Raw genomic sequence first — 12159 nt, forward strand, 5'->3', positions numbered from 1 at the left:
CTGCCTATGGCCCCAACAGAGATGAAGGTTAGAAGGCAAACAAGGAAAGGTCTTGGTGGGCTTTCCTTGTTCTTCACACCCTGGAAGTCCGAGGGATAGAGTTTTGTTGGTCCAGAGAAGATCAACCCAGAAGAAAAAGTCCAGAAAATATTTACCTGATTCATAATGTTTGACCTGACGTGGAATGAAGACTGTGCTCTCAGGAAGGAGTTGGAGGTACCAGTCCTGGCTGTGAGGGCAAGCAAAAGCACAAACCACTTGTGGCTGACCGGGTGTTTTGATGTCTCCTGGATATACTGTCTATTTTGCATCAGAAGTTTATTAGCTTAATTAAAACCTTTCTCTGAAGAGGCAACCTAACGTCCATAACTAGCATTATATATAAGTCAGTTGACTTCCACACATCATATTTTGGAGGCAGAGATGTCCTGAGTTCTCCTTCCGTGAGAGTGTTGGACAAATCAACAGGTTCTCCTGGAAACTTGCTGTTCCCTGGATGAACGTAACTTTTTAAGGCTGTAGCAATATCTGCCCCTTCTGCAGCATGGAGACTTTGGTTTAACTGTTGTACTTAATCATTTCAGTGACTTAATTGCTAATTAATTAATTAAGTCACTAGCTGGCTATCTGATGTTTGATGCCAACATTTCACTTAAAATGTGTGAGAACTGTTTCCCCGCCTCCCAGGAGCCTCTGAAAAGCAAATTTTATTTGTACCTGGATGACTTTATTTTTCCCTCAGTCTCTAGAAGGTAATTACCTAGCTGGTCTGATTCCCTGTTTAGATAATTGCACTTACAAGAAGCTTATAAAGAAAGGGTGAAGGGCTCAAAAGGGACTGTTGGCTGTCCCGAAAATGCCTTGTCCTTCTGTCTTACCTTTTCCTCTCTATGAAACAAAAATAGGAGTTTAAACCCGAGTGTATGTTTCTAAACCAATTGCAGCTTCAGGAAAACTATACAGTTTGTTCAGGTTTGGGGTAATGGCATCCTTGCCGTTCACAAGCTGCTTTTTCTTAGTAGATGTTTTAAGCACAAAGCTGACCTTTTTTAATGGGTATTTTTGCTCGCCTTCCATACAGGCTGCCATTGAGAGAAATGCCCAGACTGTACTGTTTTAAAAGTGTTAGCACTGATTCTAGTATTGTCTTCTTAACTTGGGAAGAAGGATTTTAAAAGCATTTCCTTCTCACCACTGATGCTGCGTGTTCACTTTTGCATGCCATTTACCTTCTGAGCAAAACCAGCACCAATCTATTTCTCTTTCATTTCTAAAGGATTTCTCTTTCCAATTTCCATGATCTAGTACAGAAAATTGTTTTCAAAGGCACTGGGAGAATACTTACATTGTGTTTAGTTGCACCAGAAGAAAATAGTTCTGACTAAATATAGTATGTAGCTGCAATGTAAAAGGAATCTTAGTAAGAAAATGGTGAAACAAATTCAAAGTTTGCATTGTAGCTATGTAACTGCCCTTGCTTTCTCCAGCCAACAGTTTACATCTTCCAGATGTGAGACCCTGTTAACATTGGATATTTTGTTTTAATTGTTTTGTTGGGTTGTTCTAATCTAGAAGTTAGACCTTGGGTCCTGTTAGTAGCAAAAAATAGAAACTGTTGAGAAAATAGATTTGAATAATCTTTTGCAACTTCTGGGCAATATTAACTGCAGTACGAATCGTCTTCTAAAGTGCTGCTAATTTTGCATTATCCTCAAAAAGTGAGTTAATAATATGTTCTAAATGGGCTTCCTATGCTTGGCACTGCAAGGCATCTTCTCCCCTATCTTTGTTTCAGAGCTGAAGCTCTGGAAAGCAAGGCTGCCTCTGTTCTGCATTCCATGCCACATCACTTGTCCTTTGTTAGGGCTGGGTAATAATAGAAGTAGTCTTGTCTTGTCGGTTGATAAGCATTTGAGCTGCATCTCAAAGCAGACTTTTTGAATGACTGCTCACCCAAGCAAATAAATAGCTCATGTCTGCATAAGATCCTTGAGTGTCAAGCTACCCAGCAGCCGGTGCTGTGGAATCGGGAGCTTGCTCCATGCTGCGCAGAGCTGGCACACCTAGCGTGCAGTGGGCTTTTCAGCTGGCTGAAGATGTGTACAGTGATTTACTAGCCTCATCTAGCTCTAAACAATATGGAAGTGGACACATTTATGGTATATAAAAGGTTATGAAGAAAACAGCTTTGTTGCATGATAGATGGGATTATTTTTTTTTTTAACTAGAGTTCTCACCTCCCATAAATATCACTTAGATGTGATATGCTAGAAACACCCACAAACTGACTTGCCATGGTATACAAAGACAACATCCCTGCCAATTTTGCGATTTAGAACTTACTTTTCTAAAAGACCTCCAAGACGCAGATTTTCTGGGAGGACCAGCGACACTTCCTCCAGCCCACCAGATGTGTTTCAGTTTCTTGATATCAGCTTGGTGAGGTGATTCTGCATCTAGATAGAGACAGGGTCAGTGCTCCAACAGCCCAATGAGTTGAAGGGAGAGTTTGGTATTTATGATCATCGTGTGTTAAAAACATCTTCTCTTCAGCCATTTGCAGCATCCTTCTGGGAAGAAAACTTGCCTGTGTCTCACTTGTATTTGTTGTCTGTTTTTCCATCACTACCTACAAGTACACACCCTTTTTCTATGTGTGATATGTAAAAATATATGTGTATAAGTACAGAGATAGATATAACATATATTATATGCAGAGATTTGTTTTTACAGCATATATAATATGTGCAATCATATTATGTACAATATCTGTAAAAGGAAATTCTGTTCCAGTGTTATTTTCCAGCTGGAAATTTGTGGCAATGACTTTGCACTTGTGTGCCTGCTCCCTCCTCTAAGACCAGGGATGGCAACTCGCAGCAGGTCTCCTGCATCTCAGAAGAGATCTCGGATGTGCCGGTTTCTAGCCCACATGGCCAAAGACAGCTGAAGACTCATGATTCCCTGCTAAATGTTCCGCTTTAGCTTTTGTACGTGCTTCGTTCTCGCTCCTGCAGCCTGCTGTCCACTTCATGGAGCCTAACGGACAAACGAGAGCCTTTCCTTACTTGTTCAGCTGGAGCCCACTGGAGTCAACACAAACTTCTGCTGCCACTGCTGTTGGGAAGCCCAAGGGGCCTCTAGAGTTGTAATCATCCCTCAGGATACCTCACTTTCCTTTATGCTCTCTATCTTCTAGGAACTCCAAGTGTGACTAACAAGCCATACTCAGCCAAGTTCAGCTCCTCTCTTCTGTTTAGGCCTGTGACCCCCATTTTGTTCCGGAAAGTCTCAAAGTATTTATTAGTGTCATGGAAACAGGAATTCTCTTCCTGTTGCAGTGAACAAAGAAATCCAGAAAGCATTCATGAGTATTTAGAAGGGCAATCCAGAGAAAAAAATACCTTCTCTCAGAGGAAAACTGCGAAACTGGAGTAAGAAGTTCATCAGCCATCTGAGGAATAATTGCATTGCTTGCAGTGATACAGCCTGAAATATAAATGACAATCTTCTTGTTCCAAAGCACAAATGGATTTACCATCCAAGGTCAGAAGGATTTTTTTCCATCACTTAGGCACGTTACGGAACTTGTCAACTTTTAGTTAACATATCAGACATTAGCCACTGAGTGACCATGCAGCAACATAGGGTATAACATGCATCTGCTCACACGTGTCTAGGGACACTGAGCAGCTGGGCCACTGATCTTCAAGGAGACAATATCTGACTGAATATACCCCAACCAGAAGATGAACAGAGACCTTGCGGAGTCACTGCTCTGCTCTGGTATTTCTATAGCCAGCATGTCTATCATCTTTGAATGTTTCCTCACTAACCCCTCTCATCCACAAGAAGAGCACGGAGAGTTAGTCAGCACCTCTAAAGCCTTACATTTCTTCTGAGCGTGAAAGAGAGAAACGTCTTGCATGAGGATCTAACCTGTCACCATTTAGCCTAACTTGCGTGGATGTGCTCCCCCTTTTGTCCTCAGTCCTCCTCCTTGTTTCTGAACATCTCTGAAATCTCTCCAATTTGAATGACTCTTCCTCTGATTCCAAAGATCAATAAATAGGATTGAGGATCAGTCTAGAGTGACACTGGGAGAAGAGCACAAGCTAGATTTTGCAGTATATAGATACAAACTGGCTACCTGTGGCCTTCTTCAGAGCATCTATTCTTCCTTCTTTCCTTCTGCCCCAAGATGACAGGGGGTGGAAGTGCTACCAAATGGTGGCATCTACTACCCAGGCTTGTGCTAATTAGCAAGTTGAGAAACATTGGAGTGTTGGGGAGTCAAACTCTTTCCATACCAACTTCTCTTTTTGCCTCCAGAAAAGCTAAAAGGATTTTAAGGGCTGTTCTATCTAGATGGCAAACTAGAAGTAGTTTCCTCCACCAAGATGGAGTCTACAGCTGGAAAAGACTTATCATCTTCTTCCACCCCCATCACAAGCAAGAAGGCGCATAGTGGGGACAGGTCTGGAGAAAATGGCACTGCATTCCAGTATTCTTCACCAAGGAAGAGGCACCTATAGTTAGGCTTAAGATCCTCAAAGAGAAAAAAATTAGGGCCTCTGAACACCTTTGAACCCGGTTCTTTTCTTCTCTGCACTTTCTTCAACTTCACTGAGAAGAGATGTCTTGCCCCAGAACGTCATCTAAATTATGGTTAGGAAAAGACTAGTAGTGATCACTGGCAGCAAGGAAGACCAGTTAGGAGACAGAGATCTATTTCAGGATGTTTCCATCACTTATGAGCATTCCACATTTTCTTCCTCATAGACCCATAACTGGTGAAGACACAGACACAAGTTCACACACTTGATGCATCAGTCAGAGACAGCGGACAAGGAAGAGTTACCACAGCTGTCAAAGACACTGAGTGCTGTGTATTGGATACATCTTGCTGAGCTGGTACTGCTGTCTTCAGAGTGGTGTTCAACCATCAAGTGACAGAAAGCCAATGTCTTCCTTGTAGGGTGGGTTGGGTCTCTTGCCTTCATTCTTCCAGCAGCAGCAGTGGCAGTACGTTTTAAAATAAGACCCTAGAAACTCCCAAGTTTCCCCAAAACAACTGATATTCCATCCTAAACAAGCAAGGAAACAAGTTCTCCTGGTAGTTGAGTTGTCTGCCCAGAGCCCTAATGGAAGCCCTTGATTTCTTGCAGACACTGATGAGTGCCACTCAAGCCCCTGTCTGAATGGAGCTACCTGCGTTGATGGCATCGACTCTTTCAAATGCTTATGCCTTCCCAGCTACGGAGGGGACCTGTGTGAGATCGGTACGGCCTACCTGGCTTCAGCTAATCTTACTAACTGCTGCACGACCTTGTTGCCACCCTACCCCAAAAAAAAGCTGATCCCAAGTGGTCCCATTAGTCCTGCCCTCATCTCAGTAAGCTAACCTCTAACAGCAGCGTGAAGTACACTAGGGAAAAGCTTTGAGACTTTTCCTTATATATTTTAATTAGTTTGTTCGTCATGACACCATGTCTTTTAAGACACCTAAGCAGGAGCTTCTGGTGTCTTCTTCAACTTACTCTTTTTTAAGTTTCTCTAGTGAAGTTCCATACACATCATAACAATGTTGATCACACAAGTCACTGTCTCTCTGGGTCAAGGGTCTTTCTGTTCATCTGTAACAGTAAGGAAACATCTGAGTACATCCTCACCCCAGGCAAACTTTCTCTGCTAGACTGGAATTTCATAGAAGGATATTTCAACTGAGCCATGAAAAATGATTGTGTTTCTCTCTGTGAAGATGCAGCTGAGAGAAGCCTCATTCACTCCAGGAATCTCCACCAATTTGACACAGCATGACATTTTTGTCATCTTCAACGTAGCTTCCTGTGGCAAAATCAGCAGGGAATACACATCTTTGAGAGAATGTGAAGTGACCTATTTTTCCATCAAAATTAGGTACTCTGATCTGCACTAATACTTCTTTTTGTTTCTACAAGGAAATAAAAAGAGTTGAGCTTTTTTTTTTTTCTTAAAGCTGGTGAAAGTCCAAACTTTTATCAGCTTAGCTGAGGGGAAGCTCTCCTGCCTTGCTCAAACAAAAGAGAAATAAGGTTGTAGTGTCTTCTTCACCTTGGCACAAGTAATGATAGTATATATTGGATTTTTCTCCTCCTCTTCCTCTTCATCTCTTTTTCTGCTTCCCATACAAACATTGGGAGCAGACCATAAGAAGGCAGCTCACGATCATTGGACCATCTGGGCAGGAATTGTGCTGCCTTAACATCAGTTTCCTAATGCAACCTAATCAGGCCCGTATTTACCCATCCTTGCTACCTGTTGTTGAAGATCCCTGTAATTCAACAAGAGGTTCTACCCTGCAGCTGCTTACAATCTTGTTTGGCCCGAGCCAGACTTAGTTTCCTCTGATTTATGGGCTCATGATGCCTGGGGGCTATAGCCCGGGAGATGTAAGAGGAAGCCAGTGCCCCGAATTCAGTGGGGAGTATAAGTGTTTGTTATTCCCGCGAGGCAGACCATCCTTTCTGTCAGTCTCCAAGAACAGCAGGACACCGTAGGTGGGCTCTGCTGTCTGTGCACACAGCCAATCTTTGTCACCATGACAGTGTCCCTACCAGGGAACAAGATTTTTGCCATTATTTTCCAAGATGATTGCTGTCTCATTTCCCCATAAGTAACAGCTATGTAGGAAAGCGTGGCCTTTCTCCTAGGAAATGTCCTGCTGAGGATCTGTGCCATGTGCTGTCCCATCCCCAAAGCTGTGATGACAAGAGGTGGCATTCAAGCTGCTGGAAAAGAGTCTTAAATCTCAAAAGACGGAGCATGTTCTCTGCTCACCTTGTGCAAGCAATCTGCCTGCAAAGGCCAAGAAACCTTACAGCTTCAGCTGCTTCCAGATAATCCATGTGACCTGTTGAAGAAGGCAAGAAAATGTTTTTAGTGCCTCAGCAAACTATCAACCCTTCCAACATCTATGAAGGATCTGCAATCTTCAGTTCAAAGAACACCAGAAGGGTAGATTAGGACGAATTACTGTGACTGAAGGTGAGAAGTGCTTTGACCTACCAAGTTTAACAAAGAAGGAAGAAATTAAGTACAGAAAACCTTACTGGAAAGGGAGAGAGGCATGAGGACTCATGAAAGCCTATCACTCCAAGATCAGCAAGTGCCTGAGAAAGGATGGTAGACAGGTATCTAAAAGGCTGAGACTAAACACACTTCATTTTCTGTTTCCTTCAGTCACATGGAGCAGATGTGTGGTGTTGCATTGCATGGAAGCTGCTGATGGTGTTTTCTGGTGGTTTCTCCATTGGCTTCTGCTCTCCCCACCTGTGGTTTTGCTTTTTTTAATTAATGGATTCTGCTCTCCAGTGTCTCTCAGATGGTAAAAGATGTTCTGAAAAGTTGAGGAATTTCTGTACTTCCCTAGCCGCTTCCAAGCTTTTCCTTGAGATTTCATTTTCTCTCTCCACCATGCTAAGTTCCTGCCTCCATCTCTTTTCTCCCATCTTGGTAGGCTTGCTTCTCCTCCAGAGCCCCAGCACCACGTGATCCAACCATCCAAACCTGGGCTGTCCTCCCCTCTTTCATTTTCAACACATGTGTGTTGACCGTGGACATCTGGATTCAGATTTTGGAGTTTCTTTCCAAAGCAAGAAAACTCTGCAGGCCAGCACAAGTGGGAAGAGAGGTGTTCCTGCTTGGTCTGTTCCTCAAGAACAGAGTCCATGACACAGGGATTGAATTGCTCAGGAATAAGTTTGTACCCCTGAAGTTTTCTCGTAGCACTGGCCATGTTACTGCAAACACGGGGTCTTCAACACAGGTTCCCCTCTGTGTGTGTGTGTGTCTTGGATGCCTTCTGATAATTTCCCCTGGGATTTCCCATAAGGGTTTGCTTTTTAGTGGAAGTGACCATGTGTTGTCCCATGCCATAAGAGCATGAGCTTCTAAGAGGTGAGTTGGAAGACTTCCAGACCCACGCACCAACTCCTTTTCATCCCTCCTTTGTGTGTTTCAGACCTGGAAAACTGTGAGGAAGGCTGGATCAAGTTCCAGGGCCACTGCTACAGGCACTTTGAAGAGAGGGAGACTTGGATGGATGCAGAGACCAGATGCAGACAACATCAAGCCCACCTGAGCAGTATCATCACCCCAGAGGAGCAAGAATTTGTGAACAGTGAGTGCTGAGGGCAGCCTGAGGCTGGGCAGGGTCCTTCCATTAGACTCCGAGTCTATGGGCAGATTTGTCCAAAATGACATAAAAACCACAGTTTCCCCCACTGGTGTGTACATATTTCCTAATGAGGCCTCACCCTTGCGTGGGAAAGGAAGAACCCTGAGCCATGAGACAGAAGAGGGCCCTTTCTTGGCTAGGCGAGATCTTTGCTCTGACCACATTGCTGATGTGGCTTGTTCACAACGTGTTCACTTGATGCAACAAGTACGGTGACCCATGTCAGCGTGGGTGGATTCACACTCATGGCATGCTGAGTGGGGAGGGAGATGGACAAGCATGATGCAGGGCAAAAGGGACACCAGGGGCTAGTGACTGGGAAGGAACTGAATGACTCAGAGGCGACAGGGACAGCTGAGATGGCAAAGAAACATAAGGTGTAGGGGAACCATGACCCACTCTCCTCTCCCCCTCCGGCTCTTCCAGGCCACGCACAGGACTACCAGTGGATCGGCCTCAGTGACAGAACTGTCGAGAACGACTTCCGCTGGTCCGACGGACACCCCCTGGTGAGCCCACGGCCCGCGGTGCGGGCAGGCGCTGGCTTTCGGTGGGGGAAGAGGTTCCCCTTGGGTGGGAAGAGCCCTGTGAGTTACGTGCTGAGCGCTTTGGTTGAGCATTGAGTGGAGGCAGCCCTAAACTTTGTATGGCTCATGGTTTTTCCAAGCCTCTAGTAAAGCTGCTCAGCTAAGCTCCTGGGCACCATCACAATAGAAATAACCGCTGCAGTAGCAGCGCTGGCAACCCATGGTCTTTGCTGGTGAGATGCATGGGGAAGGCAGCAGCAAGGATGAAGGAGGGAGCAGGAGAGGGAAGAGCTCAACCTTAGGCGAAGGGCTTTCCTCTCTCTGCAGCAATTTGAGAACTGGCGGCCCAACCAACCCGATAACTTCTTTGCGGCGGGTGAGGACTGCGTTGTGATGATCTGGCATGAGCAAGGCGAATGGAATGACGTTCCCTGCAACTATCACCTCCCTTTCACTTGCAAGAAAGGAACAGGTCAGTATGCTGTGCTGCGCCAGCAAGGATGGGGGGCTCAGGCAGTGGCTGCGGGGCTGGAGTGGGACCCCCCAGTGCACATGAATGTGGGTTTTGTCACTGCAAAGGGTGGTCAAAGAGGCTGAAGGCAATAGCAATAGAAGTTGGCCAAGGCTTTAGAAGAAAGTTTCCCAAGAGCTTGAAAACAAGTAAGATGAGCCACCAAGGATGGGGTTTCGCACCCCCAGGCAGAGCCGTACCCTGGCTGCAGCATCACTCCTGCACACCAGCTCCATGCCCTCCCACAGAGGCAAGTGGCTGCTGTAATGCCTGGCCCTTGCTGCTTTCTCCGAGAGGCAGGAATGGAACCCAGAGGCAGACCACTGCTTAATTTCAAGGCCACAGGATTTCCATATACCCCTGCCCCTACTTGTTTGTGGACAGAGGCAATCTCAGAGGGATTTAAAGTTTTACGCGTGGGAGTGTCAAGGCTGTGCATGCCCAGCCTGTGCTAGGCAGGCAGGAGCTGCCCGGGTGCGAGCTGCTCGCTCAGCCAGGCAGGACCCCTCGAGCTCTCCATGTCTCTGCCCATCTCCTGCAGTGGCCTGTGGGGACCCCCCCGTGGTGGAGAACGCCAGGACCTTCGGTCGGAAGAAAGATCGCTATGAAATAAACTCCATGGTGCGGTACCAGTGCAACCAAGGCTACATCCAGCGCCACGTGCCCACGATTCGGTGCCAGCCCAACGGGCAGTGGGAGGAGCCACGGATATCCTGCACAAACCGTACGTCTCAGTCACTTTCCCTTTGGGTTAGGGCTGATGCATCCCTGCAGCTGGAAGGAGGAGCTGGGAACGAGAGGGACATTGTCTTGGGGTGCACTTCAGCTCCGAGCCAGGCAGAAAGGGACATCATAGTCCCCTTTGCTTGTTGAAAGATCCCCTGTGATGGGGCAGTGGGAGCTGGCATCTTCTGGGCAGGTGTGCACCACGGGGGCTGGCCAGAGGGACAGCCCAGGCAACAAGGAGCTTACCAAGGGCCCAGGCTGCTTAAAGGAAGGAGAGGAAAAGAAACAGTTCCTGAAAGGGTGAGTTTTGGCATCACCTGCATCAGCAGAGAGAATAGAGGCAGGGAGCTGTGGTCCCCCTCAGCCCTTCCCTGGCATCCCCCTGCCCTGGGAGCAGACGGGAGCCCTGTGGCAAAGCTAAGCCAAGGGACAGGGATCCCGACCCTTCTCCTGTCAGGCCTCCAGCTGACAGCAGCCATCCCTCTCCCACTGGTGTCCCAGACCACTCCCACGGCTGCCTACACCCGCATCCCATCCCTGCTCGCCTGCAGCTTCCCAACAATTTCGTCGGTCTCAGCTAAATCACATCTGACCAGTGGCCTCCTTGCCAGGTCCTGGTCCAGCTGGGCAATTCCAGCTAAAGCAACGGTCCCACAGCCAGGAAAAGTTGATATGAGCTTAAGGGACAAACCTCTGCCCCAGGGAGGAGACGGAAGGAGGAGGGATGGAGGAGGTGTCCAAGGGCGTCTGTGTGGTGCAGACCGCTGATTCCCTTGGCTCTGCTGCAGACTCAGAGAGCTGCAGGCTGCTCCCACCATGGTCTGCCAGCAATCAGGAGACCTAGGCTGTTCCCAACCAGCTTTTGCTGTTTCCATGAAAATCCTCCTGCAATCATCACGCTCTGGAGTGGTGCCAGCCTTGAGGGAGACTAGCAGCAAAGATCAGGCAGAAACCTTGTCCCTGTCAGCCAGACAGGTCTGTTTCCCCTCCTGAGCCCCGAGCACATCCCACCTCTGATGGCTATTTCCCTCCCTGTCCCAGCGGACTGGGGATTGACTGGTGGGACAGTGGGAGAGATGGGGAAGTGGTCCCCATACTCACCCTGTTGGCAGAGTTGCCCTCCCGGCAGGGCATGGGGAAGGGATCGGACAGGCATCCGCAGGGAGGATGCTCCTGGCCAGCCTTTTGGAAAGCACCGGCCACCTTCACCCCTGGGTGAAGCAAACCCCAGCCACAGGGGCGAGAGGAGGGCGGGCTGTGCAGGGGCAAGCAGGCTGGTGCCAGGGCACACACAGCCACCTGTCCAGCAGCGCTGCCTGCGCCTGTCCGTGTTTCTCCAGGGAGCCAGGGGCTGGGGCAGCCAGTGCGGGACAAGCAGCATCCCTGTCCTGGCTCCTGCTAACAAGGTGTCTTTTCTTCTGCTCCCTCTTCCACAGCCTCCAACTACCAACGCAGGCTATACAAGAGGAGCCCCAGGAGCCAGTCAAGACCCAGTGGTAGAGCCATGCACAGACCCACCCATTAGAGCGGGGCGAGAGAGACCAAGGGGGAAAGTGAGAAAAAGAGATTTTTAACGGAACAGTTATATTAACAGAGTCAATTTCTTCTTCTTCTTGTTGCTTTTTTGTCATATAAGGAAAAAAAATTATATTAAAAACAAACCCACCTTTGTGTATATATATAAAAAAAAAATTAATGTTTTCCAAGCACCAAAGCAAAGCGAATTAGATCTCAGCATTTTTACTAACCGTCCGGTTCCAATTATCTTCATGCCTTCGGGGACAGGGAGGGGGGGGTGGGTTTGCAGAGGGCAGGGGGTTAAGTTAAATAATAAAGATGATTATTTTTTCCTGATTTTATCCACGAACAATGTAATTATTTCTGTTATTTAATCTCCAGGGTGAACAGCACCTTTTGGGGTTTTGTGTTTGTTTTTTTTCCAGAATCCTCCTACTGCTGCAGCACGTCAGGGCGGGTGGGGAGGGCCGGGGGGCTGCGGTGGAAGGAGCTGTGGGAGGAGGGAGGCGAGGGGATGCTGAGACCCAGGACCAGGGTGCTGGGGACTGTGGCCCCTCTCTACTTCCTCACCGCCCCCTGCAGCGCAGCACCCATCCCGGGACAACGTGCTCTTTCCAGGGGACCGTGCGGGGCACCAGCGTTCCCTGCACCTATTTATA

At 47.5% G+C, this 12159-nt stretch overlaps 1 protein-coding gene across 1 annotated transcript in view; it reads left to right on the top strand.

Annotated features, from left to right (window-relative positions):
- Positions 1–11754, top strand: part of ACAN (aggrecan) — a 28142-nt gene extending 16388 nt beyond the window's left edge. The window contains exons 12-16 of the mRNA XM_040602133.1: positions 8003–8161; positions 8645–8727; positions 9073–9217; positions 9798–9980; positions 11419–11754. Of these exons, the coding sequence (XP_040458067.1) occupies positions 8003–8161; positions 8645–8727; positions 9073–9217; positions 9798–9980; positions 11419–11507 (659 nt within the window). The 3' untranslated portion in view covers positions 11508–11754. The remainder of the gene's footprint in view (positions 1–8002; positions 8162–8644; positions 8728–9072; positions 9218–9797; positions 9981–11418) is intronic.
- Positions 11755–12159: the final 405 nt, after the last annotated feature.

This window comes from Falco naumanni, chromosome 7 (assembly GCF_017639655.2).
Source record: "Falco naumanni isolate bFalNau1 chromosome 7, bFalNau1.pat, whole genome shotgun sequence".
Classification (NCBI taxonomy): domain Eukaryota; kingdom Metazoa; phylum Chordata; class Aves; order Falconiformes; family Falconidae; genus Falco; species Falco naumanni.